Source organism: Hakea prostrata, chromosome 2 (assembly GCF_041222555.1).
Source record: "Hakea prostrata isolate BN-2017 chromosome 2, UWA_Hpros_2, whole genome shotgun sequence".
NCBI lineage: Eukaryota > Viridiplantae > Streptophyta > Magnoliopsida > Proteales > Proteaceae > Hakea > Hakea prostrata.
The window spans coordinates 10244194-10262800 of NC_142601.1; the positions used below are offsets into that span (position 1 = coordinate 10244194).

General features: G+C 37.1%; 1 protein-coding gene across 1 annotated transcript in view; it reads left to right on the forward strand.

Moving 5' to 3' along the window:
* Window positions 1–18607, forward strand: part of LOC149023681 (ABC transporter B family member 25, mitochondrial-like) — a 39132-nt gene extending 20525 nt beyond the window's left edge. Inside the window, 17 exon segments of the mRNA XM_089144205.1 lie at window positions 4429–4472; window positions 5011–5113; window positions 5384–5491; window positions 5636–5719; window positions 5859–5919; window positions 6453–6598; window positions 6707–6823; window positions 7541–7626; window positions 10698–10786; window positions 12072–12127; window positions 15177–15257; window positions 15404–15469; window positions 15557–15649; window positions 16764–16828; window positions 17086–17221; window positions 17343–17448; window positions 17451–18607. Of these exon segments, the coding sequence (XP_089000331.1) occupies window positions 4429–4472; window positions 5011–5113; window positions 5384–5491; window positions 5636–5719; window positions 5859–5919; window positions 6453–6598; window positions 6707–6823; window positions 7541–7626; window positions 10698–10786; window positions 12072–12127; window positions 15177–15257; window positions 15404–15469; window positions 15557–15649; window positions 16764–16828; window positions 17086–17221; window positions 17343–17448; window positions 17451–17491 (1482 nt within the window). The 3' untranslated portion in view covers window positions 17492–18607.

Here is an 18607-nt window from a genome sequence, read left to right on the forward strand (position 1 = left end):
ATCAATGTATTCATCCACTTCTTGCTTTACCTTGGGTAAATATTTATTCATTACTTCCCAAGCTATTGGGCCTTTAACCCCTACACTTGCCCTAGCAATTGCATTGATCATCCTCTAATAGTATGGTGTTTTGGCTACATTGGCTGCAATGTTGTTGTAGAGCATGAATTTGCTAATTGCCAACCTAGCTTCCTCCTCCTTACTGCCTTCTCTACCTCCAGCAAACATATATGGAATGCTTCTTTGATAGATGTCTTGTTGGTTGAAGAGGGAGGGGTCTTGGTCAAATGTGGAATCATAATGTCTAGTCTTCCTCCTCCTTTCGATCCTTTTAGTTCCCTGAAAACTATGTCTAGGTGGCATGGATACCCCTGACCCCGAACCACCTGCTCCCCTTGTCTATTCATATTGCCTCACATTCTCAACATATAAGGACTGTATGCTAGCTTCCATTGCAACCTTCATCTGTCTCCACTTGGCTCGTGACTCAACACCCATAACCCTCCTCTCTTCATCGTCGCTTGACTCCTCATCAACATCAAGAATAGGTCTAGATAGCACTGTATCCTCAAATTCCCTTTGCTTTTGTGCCATCTTGTCCTTTTTTTGTTTCCCTCCCTTTAAAGTTGCTGCAATTGCTTTTTGCACTTCATAAGGAACCTTGGGACACTTAGAAACATCTTTGTAACCACCAGCCAAATGTTGCTTTAATTTGGCTGAACCATCATAATTCAAAGTCTTGAGGCAATACTTGCATCGGGATTTCTTCTTGTCAGCAGTCAGTGGATCCCCATGTTGCCAAGTAATGTCCTGAGTCCCACTACCAGTGCCGCCACTCCCACTAGTTGCCATTTAAGATTCAAATGTACAGCACTGAAAGTCTGAAATACATACATGAATGTTCCCAAATAATCATTAGAATAATTTTTAGATACATAAAAACATGTAAAAACAATTTATAAAACAATAAAACACACACTTTGTTCTAAGATAACATATATACAGTGCTCAAACAAACATGTTTGTATTTTTAAAATAAACTACATAATATTAGCATCATTTAAAAAAAAAAAGATAATTTTTTAATAAAATATTATTTTTCATAATTTTTTATTTAATTATTAAAAATAAATAAATAAATAAATACAGCAAGCATGATAATCAAAATATTAATACATGAGATTGTATCCCTCTAAATGTAGTTTAACGTAAATAATAATCACATTCATATCATAAGTATTTATTTATAATCTTTAATTTTAATTTTTTAGATAATATATTATTTAAATACGAAAATTTTTAAAAAATAATAATATCGAAAATTAAATTTTTTTCCATGAAAGTGTAGATCAAAGCTTGATCATCAACATATATTTATACCACACTCATACAATCATTGTAGAACCTTGTATTTAAAAAAAATTCAAATTTGGGGGAAAATCTTACATTTCTTGAAGATCACTTGAAATAGGCTTGAATCACTTGAAATATGCTTGAATTTGTTGTTGTAGATGAGTTGATGATGTTGCTATGTTTAATCCCCAACAAATTCCGGCCAAAATTTGAGTTTTTTGGGCAAAAATGGCCTTCCAAAGGAGAGAAGGGCGAGAGAGAGAGGCTCGAGAGAGGCGAGATATGCCTCTCTCGAGCGAGACAGGGGCTTTTAAAGCCCCTAAGCAAGTGGATTTTGTCCCGTTAGCGAGATCTCGAGTCGAGATCTCCCATCTCTCCCGATCTCGCTTGAGATCTTGTCTCGCTATCGTGAGATCTCCCACCATGATTCCATTAAAGCTTAAAGGAAAATTCTATAGGACCGTCGTTTGACCAACTATGATGTATGGTATAGAGTGTTGGGCTATAAAAAAGAATCATATAGATAAACTCAGTGTAAAAGAAATGAGGATGCTAAGATGGATGATTGGCAAATTTAAGAAGGATGAGTTAAGGAATGATCATATTAGAGTTGGTTTAAGTGTTGCTCCCATAAGTGAGAAGCTTTGGGAAAGTCATTTGAGGTGACACGGCCATGTTCAACGGAGACCTATAAATGCCCCTGTACGGAGAAGTGATATAATCCAAAGTGAAGGAACTAGAAGAGCCTGGGGTATACCTAAGATAACCTTAAGAGAAGTCGTGAGAAAGGATGTGCATAGTTTAGGCCTTGTATTTAGCATGACCTCTAACAGAACTGATTGGAAGGCAAGAATCCATGTAGCCGACCCCATTAGTTGGGACAAGGCTTGTTGTTGTTGTAGGTTGGAACTTGCAAACTTATTGAAATATGACCGAAACATGTTGAAACTTCATGAGAACCAGATACAAAGTGGTATTGTATCAAGGTTTCACAAGAAACCGAAATTTAGAGCTCGATATAACTCAATATCTTTGAATGGCTGTTGGATTGATTCTGAACAATTTCTTCTTATTCTAAGGATTATGAGGCATGCAACTTCTTGCTCTGTAACAGACATTTTGATGCTGTTTTAAATCTTATTTGGTTTTCTTCCAAACGAGAAAAAGATATAGAAAGCAAGTAGATTTGCAATCTTTACAGCCAAATCACTGGCAGCTTATTACTCTATGACAAATTTTTTGTCCGTTACAATTAACAGTCAAATGCAAAGCCTTGGGGGGAAAGACATAGATTGGATGATCATAACCTCAGCATCTGAGAATGCCTATTTTCCTCCCCTTGGTAATAAGTTTCGACTTTTAATGTTTCTTTTTGCGAGTCTTGGTATTCTAATTTCTGAGATGGATTCTTTCTATCATGTTCTTCGTGGGGTTATTACCTGAAAACAGTTTTGTGGATAGGGGGCATCACAGGTGTACTGGAAAAGATAAATTTTTTTTCTTATTCTTTTCTTTCCCCCCTCCTTTGATGATCTTATAATAAGGGTGATATGCCAGGATTAGAATAGGCTCAACACAAAAGTATTTAAGTAGATACATCGAAGAGGAGTGTCTAGTTCTAATCATACTGGGATTAAACAGCAATGGATCTTCAATACCTCAAATAGAAGTATAGCACATCTCAGCTGTGTCATTAAAATGGAAAAAACTGTGAGGAATGTCATGAGAAATCAATAAATAACGAAATACATGAAAGCAGTCAACTAAGATTCAGTGTAACCACGATGGACATGTTCTAGGGCAACAGCCATATGAGCAGAGAAGAGTGGCAACTTAACTATGTTTATAAAAATGTGAAAAAAATATTGTAGATCTGTTTTAATTCTATCTTAACTCTTCGAACAGACAAGTTTGGACCTCCTCTAGACTGATATGACCATGATGTTTCACTAGCTGCCCCTTGGATTCTCAGAGAAGGTTGTATGGATGTAGGTTCTCAAGCAAAATGAATAGATGATAAATCTTGACCAGAATATCTTTGATGCTACTTCGTTACTTTCAGTTAATCTTCCCTTGCCGTTTCTTGATATTTTTAGGTGTAATTAAGCCTCGTCGATTTCTTATGAATTTCTTTGGCACAGTGCAGTGTTACTTCCAAAAACTTATATGGAAGTAACTTCAAGAATTTTTATTTGATCCTTACTTCTTAGTTGCATCAGCAGAATGTTTTTCATTGCTGTGACATGGAAAAGATGAATTTTGTAAACTTCATTGATCAAGAGTCTTTCTTTCAGATTCAGGGAGTTAGGACAATCAAATACTATTACATCACTGATTGTGTCTTTCTTCCCTTTGGTGATGATGTCAGACCCTTATGAACTTGAGAACTTCGAGACACTTCTAGCTTCATGTCATGCTGTCTGATTTTCTAAGTCTTCCACCTCTCAATTTCTTAATAATTATCAAATACAGTTCATTCTGTGTTTAGGATATTCAGCGCTGAACAACTGTAAGACCTGCCATGGTGGTGTTGTTATATTACAGCAAAAATTCCATCTTTTTCTCCTCCAGCAAGTCCCAGATCTCCTAGATTACACTATAAGCTCGAATTGAACATCAAAATTCATCTTTTTTAATACTCCATAGACTTCTTATCTTTGTTCTCTCTGAACCTTGTTGCGAGGATAGGATGTCGATCTGTCAGATTTTGGTTTGGGTCAGTATAGAACCTTCTCTGTCTCACATCACGGTATCAATTTTCTGGGAACCAGTTGCAACTCTTCTTTTTTACCTCTTTTAGCACCTATGGAGCCATGACTGCAACAGTTAGATCTCTCTCTCTCTCCCTCTCTCACATATGTGAATGTAATCTCATTTTGAGGCAATACATTTTGCTTTTTTTGTTAACTTGTGATATTGAATTTATATCATATACTTTTATTTTCTTCGTCACCATTTGTATAGATATAAACAAGCTATTTAGTTCATATTCTCCACTGTTTAAGAATCTGTCTCTCTCAGTATCGTGTTATATTTTCCTTTGTTTAACTTGAGGAGTGATTATATTTTGTGCAGGTGTTTTCACATTTGCTTGATCTTGACCTCAAGTATCACCTAAGGTACTTTTTGATCTGCTTTAGTTAACACAATTTTGGACACCATTGTGCTACACACTCAAGATGGCTACACGTTATATCAATAAAGTCTCTTACTTTTACAGTGGTAATTTAGTTTCAATCAGATTCAAAATTTTGATTCTTCCTCTTTTTCCTTTTTTTCCTTTACATCTTGAGCATTTTCCTTTTCATTAACAGCAGAATAAGTAGGTGGTCATGGTTTTCTTGAGTTCCTGAAACCTCTATCTCAATTCCAACCTTGACCTTCCTCTTGTCCTCTTGGAGCCTTGAACCTTCTTCAGAAGCCCTTACTAGCCCCTTGCTGATATTGAATGTGATAAGGTTAACCTTGCTAATTAACTTTAGAGGCATAGGTTTTCTGCTGAGGGATATGTCAGAGTTTGTACTATATACTAGTCACATTCTTCATGGTCATCCATCTATTGTTTACTTAATAGTCATTCCTTTGACCTTGCTGAAATCTAGTACTGTGTTACACAGATGCTCACTTATCTATCTGACATTGCATCTGAATTTCCAGTCGGCAAACAGGGGCACTGAATCGAATCATTGATCGTGGCAGCCGAGCAATAGACTTTATTCTTTTAACAATGGTATTCAATATTGTTCCCACCATCTTAGAGGTCAGACTCTATTAGCTTACTGGCATTATCTTATTTACTTCTCAATTATTATTTACTGCTTTTCCACATAGAATAATTTTGAGTTTTTAATTGGAGCTGTCAAAGCATCACTTAGGTAACCACCTTAGCATCCAGCCACATAGAATAATTTTGAGTGTTGCATTGATAGCATCAGAAAGTGTTTTGGGTGCCTTAAGTCCAGGCCTCTCCCATGCCTTAGTTTGCCTAGATGCCATGCTTACTGTTTTTATGACATATATACCTCTTCAGATTTTTATGGTTTCAGGTATTTTGGCATACAAATTTGGATCATTGTTTGCATGGATTACATCCCTCTCTGTTTCCGCGTACGTTGTGTTTACATTGATTGTAACCCAGGTAAGATTTCAATGCCCATCTATTGACACTTTCAAGGCTGGTGGTGAATCAGCTTTGTCTGTGGGAAGTAGTCAATCTCTTGATAGTGTTGTTGGTTGAAAATATTATTAAATCCTGTATCTTATCTGTTCTTGTTCTTTGCAGTGGCGCACTAAGTTTAGGCAAGCCATGAATAAAGCTGAGAACGATGCTAGTTCTAAGGCAATTGATACGTTGATTAATTATGATGTTAGTTCAAAATGCTTGTTTTTCTTTACGCCATTTGATTTTTGTTCATCTCTTTTGAACTAAAAATTCATTCCTTGCATTTCAGATTCTTTTTGTAGAGTTAATGATGCTATTTTATTTTTCTTAACTGAATCTGCAGACAGTTAAGTATTTCAACAATGGGGCTTATGAAGCTGAGAAATATGAAGAGTTCTTGAAAAGTGAGTTGTTAAGGTGTTTTTGTGTTATGTAATATGTGATTTTCCCCCCGTCAGTTTAACTGAGGAGTAAAATAAAGGTTTTCAGAGGTAAAGTAGTGTTGAGAATCTTGAGATGAACAGGGAGCATTAAAAAGAAAGTTTTGATTGTGATATTTGCTTGAAAGTGTTATAGATGTAAAGTGAAGTGAAAATAGGTAGGGCCCCACGACAAATAAAGGTGGCAGGTGAAAAATACTTTTGGTTGAAAATGAAGTGAAGTTCAGTGAGAAATACTTTTGGTTGAAAATTGAAGTTATTTTCTGTAGTATGTAATTGAAGTAGTCATACGTTTATGCTAGGTAATGGTGAGAAAATATTCCAAAATATTCCATTCTATTTTAAGTTAAATCTTATTGTCACCTCACTTCTTTGCCAAAATTTTGAGAGCTGAATATGTTTAATTGTTTCAGTGGGTAATGCTTGTTAATGATGCTGGAATTTTTTTTAACCTACGATCTTACATGGGTACTTGACTAATGATAGTGATGATATAGGCTATGAAAAAGATGCTTTAAAGGCACAAAACAGTCTTGCATACCTGAACTTTGGCCAGAATGCTATTTTTAGCACAGCTTTGTCAACAGCAATGGTGTTCTGTTCATATGGAATTACGAAAGGCGAGATGACAGTTGGTGATCTAGTAAATATTTGACTCCTTGGTCTCTCTTGTCATACTTTACCAATTATATTAAACCATGACGTTTTTCATTGATTGATATAACAATAATCTTCAAAATCTATTTGATAGGTTATGGTAAATGGGCTTCTGTTCCAGCTCTCTCTTCCTTTGAACTTTCTTGGGAGTGTCTTTCGGGAGACAAGACAGAGTCTTGTAGACTTGAAGTCAATGTTTCAGATACTCAAGGTAGCTTTCATGGACTCCTTTATGCACATATCTCCTCATTGTCAATTTGTTACTTGTGGAAGAATCCAACTAGAATTAGGAAACCGAAAATCGACATAGAAAATTAATAGCAGGATTTACATGTTTTAAGAGAATCAATGGATGGATTGACTTAATCATCATCAACACTTTAAAGCCTTAGCAGAATTTTGGAATCAGAGATTAAATTATCAGACTGAAGTCTAGAAATTAGAAGAAGTAGGAAAGGTGGACCTAGGACTAGAATTCAGAAATGGAAACTGAAGAAAAATAGGGCAGTATAGCTGCTGACTGAGTAGAATCCTTTTAGCATTGAGCTAACAAGCACGGGAAGGATTTGACGATATCTCTTGATGTAGCTTGTATCTCTCTAATACAGTATGATATGCCTCTTAAAATCAACCTTTAATATGATACCTGTTACTGATACTTCAAACCTTGTGTATGGTAGCCTTTTGCTTCTTCCTTTGGAAATTATGATTTTTTCAGATTATCTGCAACAGTATGATGCTAGAAATCAATATATCTATTTGTAATAGTATTCCTGCACCTTTATTCGTCATTGAGGAATTGGATCATGCTTTTTTTCATTACTGTAACTTTTTGTGCGAGCTACCCGGATAATGTTCCAGTGGTTTAGATTTTGAGTTGGATTCTCCTATTGATTGGGCATACGATCTCTTATGGCTGTTTCTGTAGGAGAAGCCTGATATTAGAGATAAACATGATGCAAATACTTTACAGTTAAATGGAGGGAGCATCCAGTTTGAGAATGTCCAATTTGGGTAAATACTAGCCTCTTTCTTCTTAGCTGTTTTATCATTTATATGTTGTTTTATTTTGGAACCGTTGTGCTTCTTAAGGCTGCTTGAAGACCATGGTTGTCATGGACTCATGGTGCTACCAAGGCAAAAAGGTGTCCTGTAATCCCTGTCCTCATGCATCAAGATATTGGGCCTAAAAGATGAAGGAATTGTATCTGCAATAGGGAAATATAATTGGTATGGGAGATCGAGAATTCACCAATATCTCCTTTTCCTTTTTGGGATTCAGGGAAGAGATGGGAAATGAGTTAGTATCTCACTGACATGCCTGATTTTTCAGTAATATGTCAGCAACTCTCAGTATTTTACTATAACTGTATGTCTGCCACAAAAACCTGGCTTTGACTCACAACAAAGTGTATTCACTTCCCAAGATTTCAGTCCAACTTGGTCTTTTCCGCTGATTGAGTTGGGTTCCCAACTCAGTTCTCAAATTATGCGTAGTGTACAGGTCTTGCCTTGGGTATCTTGGTTTATCTTGTTACCTTGACGACAATGTTCTTAACTCCTCTAGTATGGAAAATTGATGAATAAATAACTTTACTAAACGAGAAGAAGAAAGAAGCTGGATTGCTGGTAAATTGTGTATTGTGTATGGATGGTGAATAGGCAAACAGTGTTACACTACAATGACAGGAAGAAGGCAGCCACTGGACCTTGATCCATGGTCCTATGTTGGGTCGAGTTGGTCATAAAATATCCCAGGAAGTTGGGCGAGACTCAAGTTTGCATGAGCTAGTTAGTTCTTTATTTGGCTGCTTTGGTCAGTTGTTTCTATTCCCCCTCCCCACCTCCCCCCCCCCCCAAAACAAAAAGAAATATAATATAAAGAATAAATTTTGTAGTAGTAGTTCCCATAGTTTTTAATTTCAGCCAGGATGTAATGGCTCCCATTCATGGTAGGAGTTGGAATTCCAGTTTCCTAGTTGATACAGGATTTGTAATTTCAGATTACAAATAAATTGTCAAGCTACAAGAAAGTTGATTGAGGTGGCACGGCCATTCAATTAGGCCTTTCAATGCCCTTTGTGTGGAGAGGCGGTTTAATCCAGATTGAAGGAAATAGAAGAACTAGGGGCAGATCTAAGATAACCTCAGAGAAGTGGTGAGAAAGGATATCCAAAGCTTAGGCCTTGTATTTAGTAGGGCCTCAAATAGAGCTGATTGGAAGGCAAGGATCCATGTAGCTGACTTCATTTAGTTGGGTAAAGTCTTGTTGTTGTGGTTGTAAATAAGTTGTCAAGCTGTTCTTCCAAGCTTCATATTATTAAATTAAGATTATTGACTGCTTTTAAACCTTAAGTGACTCTGTGAGATAGTAGGTTATAGATCTGACCTGTGATGGTTCTAGTACTTCAAGTTCTTCTCCCATGCTCTGTTTTACCTCTAGAAAGTATGTCTTCGGTTCTCAGATTATTAGTGTAGTTCATGGTCTCTATTGATTCCAGTATAAGGGTAGTATTGAATCTCAGTTAAATTTCTAGATGATTGCTCAATCTGTTCTCTGTTTTCGTTTCTACATCTGCACTTATAGTTTGATCAATAAAACTGCTAATTCTTTTGTATTTTTCTTGAAATCTTGGTGAATCAAAGGTAACCCATTTATCTATACTTAACCTAAGTCCTGTGCCTTTCTTATCTGATATCAGGCCCCTACTTAGTTTTCTCTCTGACTCAATTCAGTGCCCAATTTTCCTTGTCAGTCTAATTAATCCCTATTCAAGTGTAGAGTTTGATGCTAAATTTCAAGGTAGAACTTGGTTGGAACTTGGGGATTTCTTATATGCTTGGTTTGGAACTTGGGGAAATCCCCAAGTTCACTAAAATAGACCAAAGCAAGCATTTAACCTCTCTGGTTGTGAGGTCACTGCTTCCTAAGTTGCTTCTAAATTGTTTGTCAGAGCATTCCCATCCTTTGAGGGGATCTTATCCATCCTATTAACTATTGTTTCCTAAAATTAGGTATTATCTTGAATGGCCTGATTTTTTAGCAATATTCAGGTTTTAATTTGAGTGGCATTTTCTTGGGATCGTATCAGATACAGTATAGACTGTGGACTCATGAGCCTGCAAGAGGATCAATTAAGTTTAGTTCTATATGATGATATTTGAAAATAGCTGGTTCTTTGTTGGGAAAGAACAAAATGTAATTTCATGAGGATGGGAAAGAGTGGAAGGGGGGAAGGAGTGCTCTATAATTTCACTGGGATTTGTGAGAGTGATGCTTGATGGAAAAAAAGAAGCCGATCTGTCTGAAAATGAAGTCACATTATGTACGAGGGAGACTGTATATGAAGGTTCCATACTTGAGAAAATTAGATATCAGAAAAACATATGGAGGCTTGTTAGTATTTGGTCACTGTATTTGAATTATTCCTATTATTTTTGTTTGAAGTATTCATTAAAAAAGAACGAAAATACACTCTCCTACTCAGAAGGCTGTGTGGGATGACCTACCACTAGTCTTTGGCCTGGGGGTTTTATTACAAAGAAACAGTGGAAGCAGGCTTCCAAAGAGGGTATCCCAAAATATTGTTCAAAATATAAATAACTGACAGAACATATAACTGAATATAATGAAACGTGCAGTTTCTTATGTTATTGCCTCAGTAATAGGTATGTGTGATGCTATTTCATTAGTATAGGTGGCAACAATGGGTAATATCACTACCGAGGGATAGAATTATTTGTGGCTCATCTTGTGGCAGAAATCTTTCATTAGAAAGTATATTTTCTCTCGTCATTCTTCCATTGTTATTTCTGATGTATGATAGCTGTCAAAGTAGTAGTGACCTAGTACACTTTTTTTTTTTTTTTTTTTTTTTTGGGGGGGGGGGGGGGGGGGGGGGAGATCTAAAACAAAGGAAACAACACCAAGGTGGCTAGGTGCTGCCATGGCAACCATGGCGCACATCCACATAAAGGTGCCTCGAGGCCTGGCAGGGATAGGCGACACTGTGATAACTATCAAATGTATAACTGACTTGGTCAGGTCTTCATTGTTTTTCTGTTTTATTGTTCTCAACTTTCAGATACTTGACCAAACGGAGGATTCTTGATGGGGTTTCTTTCACTGTACCAGCTGGAAAAAGTGTTGCTATTGTTGGAACAAGTGGCAGTGGTAAGGTCATCGAATCTTCCAATTCCCTTTTTTTCTTTTTAGGTAGATTGTATTAAAACTGGAAAAATGAAATACAAAAAGCAGTTTCTAAGAACCTCCATATTGAAGGGAAGAAACTCCTAAAAGGGAATACCCTTTTTAATCGTTGACTCAGACAAAACCCAGACCCCTACTCTCTATGGTAGGTTTGCAATTCTGCATCTTTCTTTATGAGATCAATCATTCAACAGGGGAGTTCTCTAGGCCACCAATCAAAAGATGTCAAGATTCTTCGATCAAGGCACTGCAATTTTATTTACAATAGTAATTTTTGTATTCCTATTGTGCTATGCGCCCACATATGTGCAAGATTTTTCTGATATTCCATTTGCAGTACTGCTAGGTTGTACTGCTGATACTGAAAACTTAGGAGGATAGTGAATTGAGAAAACTTCAGGATAGGCTTTGTAATCATACATGGGATGGTGGCATAATGCCTTAAAAGTGCTGAATGTCTTTATTAACCTTTTCTTAGTTTCAGATTTCAGACCAATAGCCCTGTAGCCAATATTAGATGCCTAATTAACATATTTTTCAGTAATTTGTTTGATTACTTGATATTCTTGGTGGATGATGGGCCTTGACAATTCTGCAATTCAATTGTAAGATTTCCTCTGATGCTGTGCTCCTAGAATGAAATTTTATGATAACTCGGTAATTCTGATTTAATTCTTTGGTAGAAGGTGTTTAAACGTTAACCAAAAATAGAAAATAAATAGATTAATTGTCTATGTGCCTTCCTTAATGTACAACAGAAAATGCTTATAGAAGGTGGAGATTGCTCAAGATAATAGCCCTTCTGCCTTTCTAATATTCTCTTTCCATTCTGCCCTTCTGTCCCTCAAGGTCTTCTCTCTTGCCTGCCAACCTTATAAATAACCTCATCGCAGCTACACATTTTACCCATATTTGGCAAAAAGGCATAGTTCTGATAGCTGTTGTCTAAATTTTCCTCTTCCATTCCTCTGTGTGCCAATCAGACTGAAGTGCTTTCCAGTACATCAAACTTCTTGTAATAATATGAATGCGATTATTTCCAATCTTCCTCCCCTTTTATTACTTTAAATTCCTACATTGGAAGTAACTAATTCCGTAGCATTTTCATTTCTTGACTTCTAGTAAGCAAGGAGAATTCTGCCCATGCCTAAATGAATGAAACTTTTTCTTTCTATAAAAACTATGTTTGTGTTGCTATTCTTAATTTCTTTCACTCACCATTTGAGTTTGTCATAACTTGTATGTGCAGGTAAATCAACTATACTTCGTCTGCTCTTCAGATTTTTTGACGTCAATGCTGGAAGTGTAAGAATCAATATTACTGTTTCCCTTTATGGTTCTCTTACGGTTAAAATATGATCTACCGATACAACTGCATCTTTCTATGTTTAATTGTGTTGGTTACAACTTACAAGATATAAGAAAAACATGCATGAACCATCTGCTGGCAACACCAAAGGGTTGCACCCAATTCAAGTGCAGAATCGATGTGACTCAAAGAAGAAGAAAGAAAAAAAAAGGGATATCTTTCCTTCTTCCTATATTGTTTAAGGTGGCACGGGCATGTTCAATGGAGAACTATAAATGCCCCTGTATGGAGAAGTGATATAATCTAGATTGAAGGAACAAGAAGAGTTAGGGGTAGACTTAAGATACCCTAAAGAGAAGTGGTGAGAAAGAATATGCATAGCTTAGGCCTTGTATCTAGCATGACTTCAAAACAGTACTGACTGGAAGGCAAGAATCCATGTAGCCAACCACATTTAGTTGGGACAAGGCTTATTGTTGCTGTTGTTGCTGTTGTTGTTGTATTGTGTATATGTTGTGTCATTCTTATCTCTTATACACACCTCAAGATAAAGGGTGATGAAAGTACCCTGAACTTGTTGATGAAGATGGTATCAGATGTTCAGGCCCTTCTGGACTCATATTTTCAACCCTTCAGTCATCCTTCTTCCAATTCCCCATCACTGTTCCTTCTCTCCCTCATGCCATTTACATCTGTTAGAATAAAGGCATTAAGGCCAATGTAGAGCAGAAAAATAAGATCTTGGAATTTGGTTGATTCCCTTTAGATTCTGATTTGTTATTGGATAACTGACATATCCCTGCCTGTTAGCTGACTTGATGCTGACCTTCCCTTTTCAGTTTGACAATGACGGATACCTCCTTATCCATTCATAAGCAAATGACAACCACACCCTTTCCATGAAAACAAACTGTTTGGTGATGACATCAATATTAACATTTTTCTTTAAACCCAAAATAACTTCATATCCTTGATGGTGGGAGTGGGACTCTGATGGCCCTCCCTTGCTAGATTGATAAGATTTCTACACCCATCACTTGAGTGTCGTTAGTATGCACTATCTACCAAGGCATGTGACTGCTCTAGAGAAGAAAAGGTGATCTGCTGAGAACCTGAACATGAATCTGATTGTTTTCAACATTCAGACCAGCCAACAAGCTATTGACTCTGATTTTATCTACATGCTTTCAATTGGCACCAATGTCAATTACACTGTTAGGGTGGCACTCAAAATAATAATCCAAATTTTCATGTAAGGTTCAAAGGCCAGCACAGTATTGGGTAATGGGCATTCCTTCTGTTGGGTGTCTTGAATTATTTTGGGATTTCATACAGTTGAGCATCACTCCCAAATCCCAATCTGAGTGTAGACTTCCTTGGAAGCAGTCCACATTTGAGTAGCAAGCTCCAATAATCAATGTCCCTGGGCAAGATCTAGTTGCATATTATTAAGTAAATTATACATTTCAACAGAGTTGGAGATCCAATGATCTTGAGCAGGCGCCTTCAGTAGACGGGTGCTCACTTGTGCCAGTGATGTCACAGACTTGTCCAACATGACTTCAACCAGCGATAATTAGGTATGTAGACCTTGAACATATCAGATAATTGGTTCCATAAAGTTTGACTGAAGTACCATAGGGAGGTACTCATTCTGAGTTTGGCCTTCAGTTCCAGAGGAGCAGATATCGTCACTCCCAACCTGGGCATAGATATCCTTGGCAGCAGTTTTGAGAAGCAATCTCCAATAATTAATGTCCCTTGGCAAGATCTAGTTGCATATAATTAAGTAAATTAGACATTTCAATAGAGTTATTGGAGATCCAATGACCTTGAGTAGGTCCTTCAGTAGACAGTTGCTCAGTTGTGCCAGTGACATCACAGATGTGTCCAACAAGACCTCGACTAGCAATAGTTAGGTATGTAGACCTTGACCATATCAGATAGTTGCTTCCATCAAGTTTGACTGAAGCACCGTATGGACTTATGGAGGAACTCATTCTGTGTTTGGCCTTCAGTTACAGAGGTAGCAGATATCATCTTGAATCCCAAGTATTAGGAGATATGAGCCAAACAGAGTTCCCAGAAAAAGATACTGATGCTGGGTTAAATTACCTAGTTTGTTTTTTTTTTTTTTTGGCTGACCAGGGTTTTCCCAAAAATAAATATTTCAAGTTTTCTCAAAACCCTGAAAAATGATGGTTTTCTGAGGCAGACAACAAATCTTCTGCTCTTTATGAAAAAGAAAATTGATAGATGCTGTCCCTGTTTTCTGATTTGGGTTTCCAATGAAAGGAAGACCAGGCACTTCGAAGAAATCAATCTTCAAGATGGGTGAAGACTCCAAACCTGTAAAGGGGGCAGCAGAAGAACACAGGTGTTGATATCGTTGTATAACTGAGGTAATAAGTAGGGCAATAACTATATCAATCAATCACCTCATTAGTGCTGCCTTCTGTGAAGAAGAGAATAGAAAAGAGATAAAAGGGGGGAGGGGGGGGGGGAAATCAAGAGGAGAATAGCTAGAGAAACTACAAAGAGGGGAGGGTGTGTTTTTCAAGCTATATCAGTTTTGGCTCTGATACCATGTTAATTGTCTTTCTTATATAAAGAATGTAGAAGAAAAAATTGCAATAATAACCCTCTCCCTACTTGATGCTACTAATTAGAGTTTATGGGAGGGTAAAAAGTACTCAATAACAACAACCCCCCTGCGTGGTATGGTAAAAATTTACTATGTGCTGCTAAAACATATAACTAACCTTTTTCTTGTTTCATCTTTGAAATTTAAGTTCTTTATGGAGCCTGACAATTTTTTTCTATCAATTATTCATGTTTTGGATTATTGATCTTGCGAGTCAATTGTCCTTGTAGCAAATTTGTTTTGTAAAAGCTCAATTTATAACAGTTACCATGATATACTTTTAATTGGATGTACTGTCATTATTTATTCATCCCTCTCCCCCCGCCCGATCTCCATCTCCCCCCCCCCATAAAATAATAATAATAAAAATAAAAATTCACTCATAATCGACCACTGTACAGATCAAGATAGATGGCCAAGATATTAGGGATGTAACATTGGACAGTCTTCAGAAGTCAATTGGTGTTGTACCCCAGGATACTGTAAGTTTACAGAATAACTTGATTTCTCTTCGCCATCTTTCGAAATGAACTCTTTTCATTACTCGCTCAATGTATAAATTTTCATGTTTCTATAATACATTTGATTAGTTTGATCTAGTGTAATTTGATCATGCATGTACTTACAGGTACTTTTCAATAATACGATATTCCACAACATACATTATGGTTGCCTCTCAGCAACAGAAGAAGAGGTTAATGATGGGTTCTTCTATTGATTTTATCATCCTACTTCCTATCTGTAGCCTAAACATTTTTCTATTTTTTATTTGAAAATTCAGGTATATGATGCTGCTCGACGTGCTGCTGTGCATGACACAATCATGAACTTCCCAGAAAAATATTCTACTGTAGTTGGGGAAAGAGGACTCAAGGTTAGATGTTTTATGATGTGAAATGGGCTGCCCATAATTAGGTAAAGGTAGGATGGTGAGGATTGTATGCCCAAGCTGAACCCACCTTATGATGGAAAGAGCTTACCCAACATAGGCAAGGGTTCCACTGGGTTAACAGGAGGGGCGGTTCAGCCAGACTAGGACAGCCATGTATATTGGTGATGCATGCTTATAGACTGGCTAGTAAAGGGAAAACTGAAACTAGACAATTTATCAATTGGTTTGAGTTTTATTGGGTCTGAGAATTACAACCTGTTAATTGGTCTATTTTTTATCTATCATCCTTGAGACTAAAAAGGACTTTTGTGTTCAGGTTATAATGTATTGGTGCATATTGTACCATATTGGCGGTAAGTCAAGTTCTGTGGGTATTAATAAAATAGAAAATGATTCATCTATTCCTTAAATTGATGTTAGGGGTTGAAACGGAAAACAAGATGGATCATTACTAGTAAAAGATACACTTGGTATGCCCCTTAAACCTGCAACATGGAAACCATGAATAGAAACTGAGAGCAGCTAAAGGCCTTGGAAACTTGTTTTTCTCTTTGACCTTAGGTGGGAGAAATCATATAACTTAAATTCACCAATAAGTTTTGGGGATTTACAATATGCATATCATGGATCGAATTTGATTTGGAGAGGTTGCAGATAACCTCCCTCCCACCCCCCCCCTCTTTTTATTTTTTTTTCTTCCTGTTAAGCATAATTTGATTATGTAAAAAGAATGACCAATTATTGCATGAACTGATATTTGTCATATTTCATTATCAGGTGTATGCTTGAAAACTGTATTTTACATGAATCCCGAGCACATGCATGTGTTTGTTGATCATTTCCATATTTGTTTTGTGTCTTTGATATGCTACAACATGATATGTGGTACCTAAACTTTAAACCTTGTTTGCATGCATTCATGCGTGTATGTGCATGCTCATAGGGAGTTTCTACTCTCCACGTTGATTCCATCATTTTTCAAAGAGAGAAGATGTAGAGATCTTAGGAATATGTAACTCTTTTTGCCAGATTACTTTTCAGATGCTTACTCTGTGTTTGAGTTGTCACTGATAAAAGTAATCTGCGTTCCTTACAGTTAAGTGGGGGTGAAAAGCAACGTGTGGCACTTGCTCGTGCATTTTTGAAAGCACCTGCTATCCTGTAAGTCTCTCCTTGGTTGTCATTTCCTTTCTTGCTCTTTGTACCAAATTCTTGACTAGTAAAAATAAGATTATGCTACAAGTTCAGTTGGGGGACAGATTTTGATGGTTTGTATTGTGAAAACTCTCAGGGGTGAATGATTGTTGAGTACTTTGCTGTGCATCCTACTTGTTATATGACAATGGAATGCTTATCAATTTGAATGCATCAAACTTTTTCCCCCTGCCCTTATCTTCCCCTCCCCCTGTATACTTCAGACTCTGTGATGAAGCTACAAGTGCTCTAGATGGTACAACAGAAGCAGAGATTTTAAATGCTTTGAAGTCTCTGTCAAAGAATAGGACATCAATCTTTATTGCCCATCGGCTTACAACTGCAATGCAATGTGATGAGGTAAATTCTTTTTGGAAATTTTCTTGGTTTCCCTTAGCACTGAACTTCCACATATTCAAGAAAAAGGGCCCCGGGGGGGGGGGGGTAAAGTTTTTATTCACTCTTTGCATTGTAATTTCAGATAATAGTTCTGGAGAATGGAAAGGTGGTTGAGCAGGGATCGCATGAAACTCTCTTACTAAAGGCGGGAAGATATGCAGAACTTTGGGCACAGCAGAGTAGTAACATCTGACAATTGATTCGACTGTCAAATTTGAAGCCGAGTCGTAGTCAATTTCTTATAGTGAGTCTTTATCCGTTTGAGCTTGTAATATGCCTTTTTTTTTTTTATTAATAAACATTTTGATGCTCACCTAGAAAAAGAAAAAGAAAAAAAATCCAAAGACAATCCCAGTCCGTAATTGGGTGTTTTCATATTTTATTGATCTATGAAGGAAATCCAGTGAATAACATACGAGGCAAAAAGGTGGAGAAGTCCTTCAAGTTTGCTGCTATTTGTTAAGGTGCCTGAGATGATGCTTTGATGACTACAGGATTTAAATCCGAAGCAGCCTTCGTTTGGCTTCCTGCTCTTGAATGGGTGATCCATGGAAGTGAACCTTCAGCTGTCACAACTCACAAGCAGAAGCTCCTCTCAATAATTTTAAGTTGTAGCCTGCTAAGGGGCTAGAGGATATCATTCAAAGCGAACAGTAAAGCAATCCAATTTGAACTTGATGCATTCTTGCTAGCATCATTTCACCAATTTGAATCTGATGCATTCTGATATAGAAGGATTCTCAACGGTAGTTGGTGCCTGATTTTTTCTTTTTACTGCTAGTAGTGAGCACAGGCTGATTTTGGATGCGCAACTGAGCTTTCAACTTCCAACAAGCACAATGCCAACCTGTTTTAGCAACTGCAGAAAACTCCTAGTGCTGTTGGGCAGCCTCTTGCTAGCAGGTGTTCATAGGTGGTCATGGTTTGAATAAAGTCTTCATTTTGTTACTAAAGGCATCTTCGCCCCTCCCCTCCCCTAAATTTACCTTCTCAACCCCATGGGGTGGTCTAGTTGATAAAAAACCAAATTCCAAGGAGGTCAGAGTTCGTATCCTCTCAGATCTAAGATTTCGTAGCCCTGCCTCTTATTACATATTACCCCATCCCTATTACACAAAATTGGCGTGTTACGAAAAATAAATAAATTTACGTTCTCTCTCTTGTAGTCACCTTTCATTAGTCATAGTGAAAACCCATTTGGCGGTTTTTCTATATTTATTTTGGTTGACAGGTTGAGGCATCAAGTAAGTTAGGTAGATTATTGGATGCCAAGTTTCATGTTTCCTTCTAGACTGCAGGCTTATGGATTTCTTACAAACTAGGTTTTGGTTTTGGAAGGGATACGTA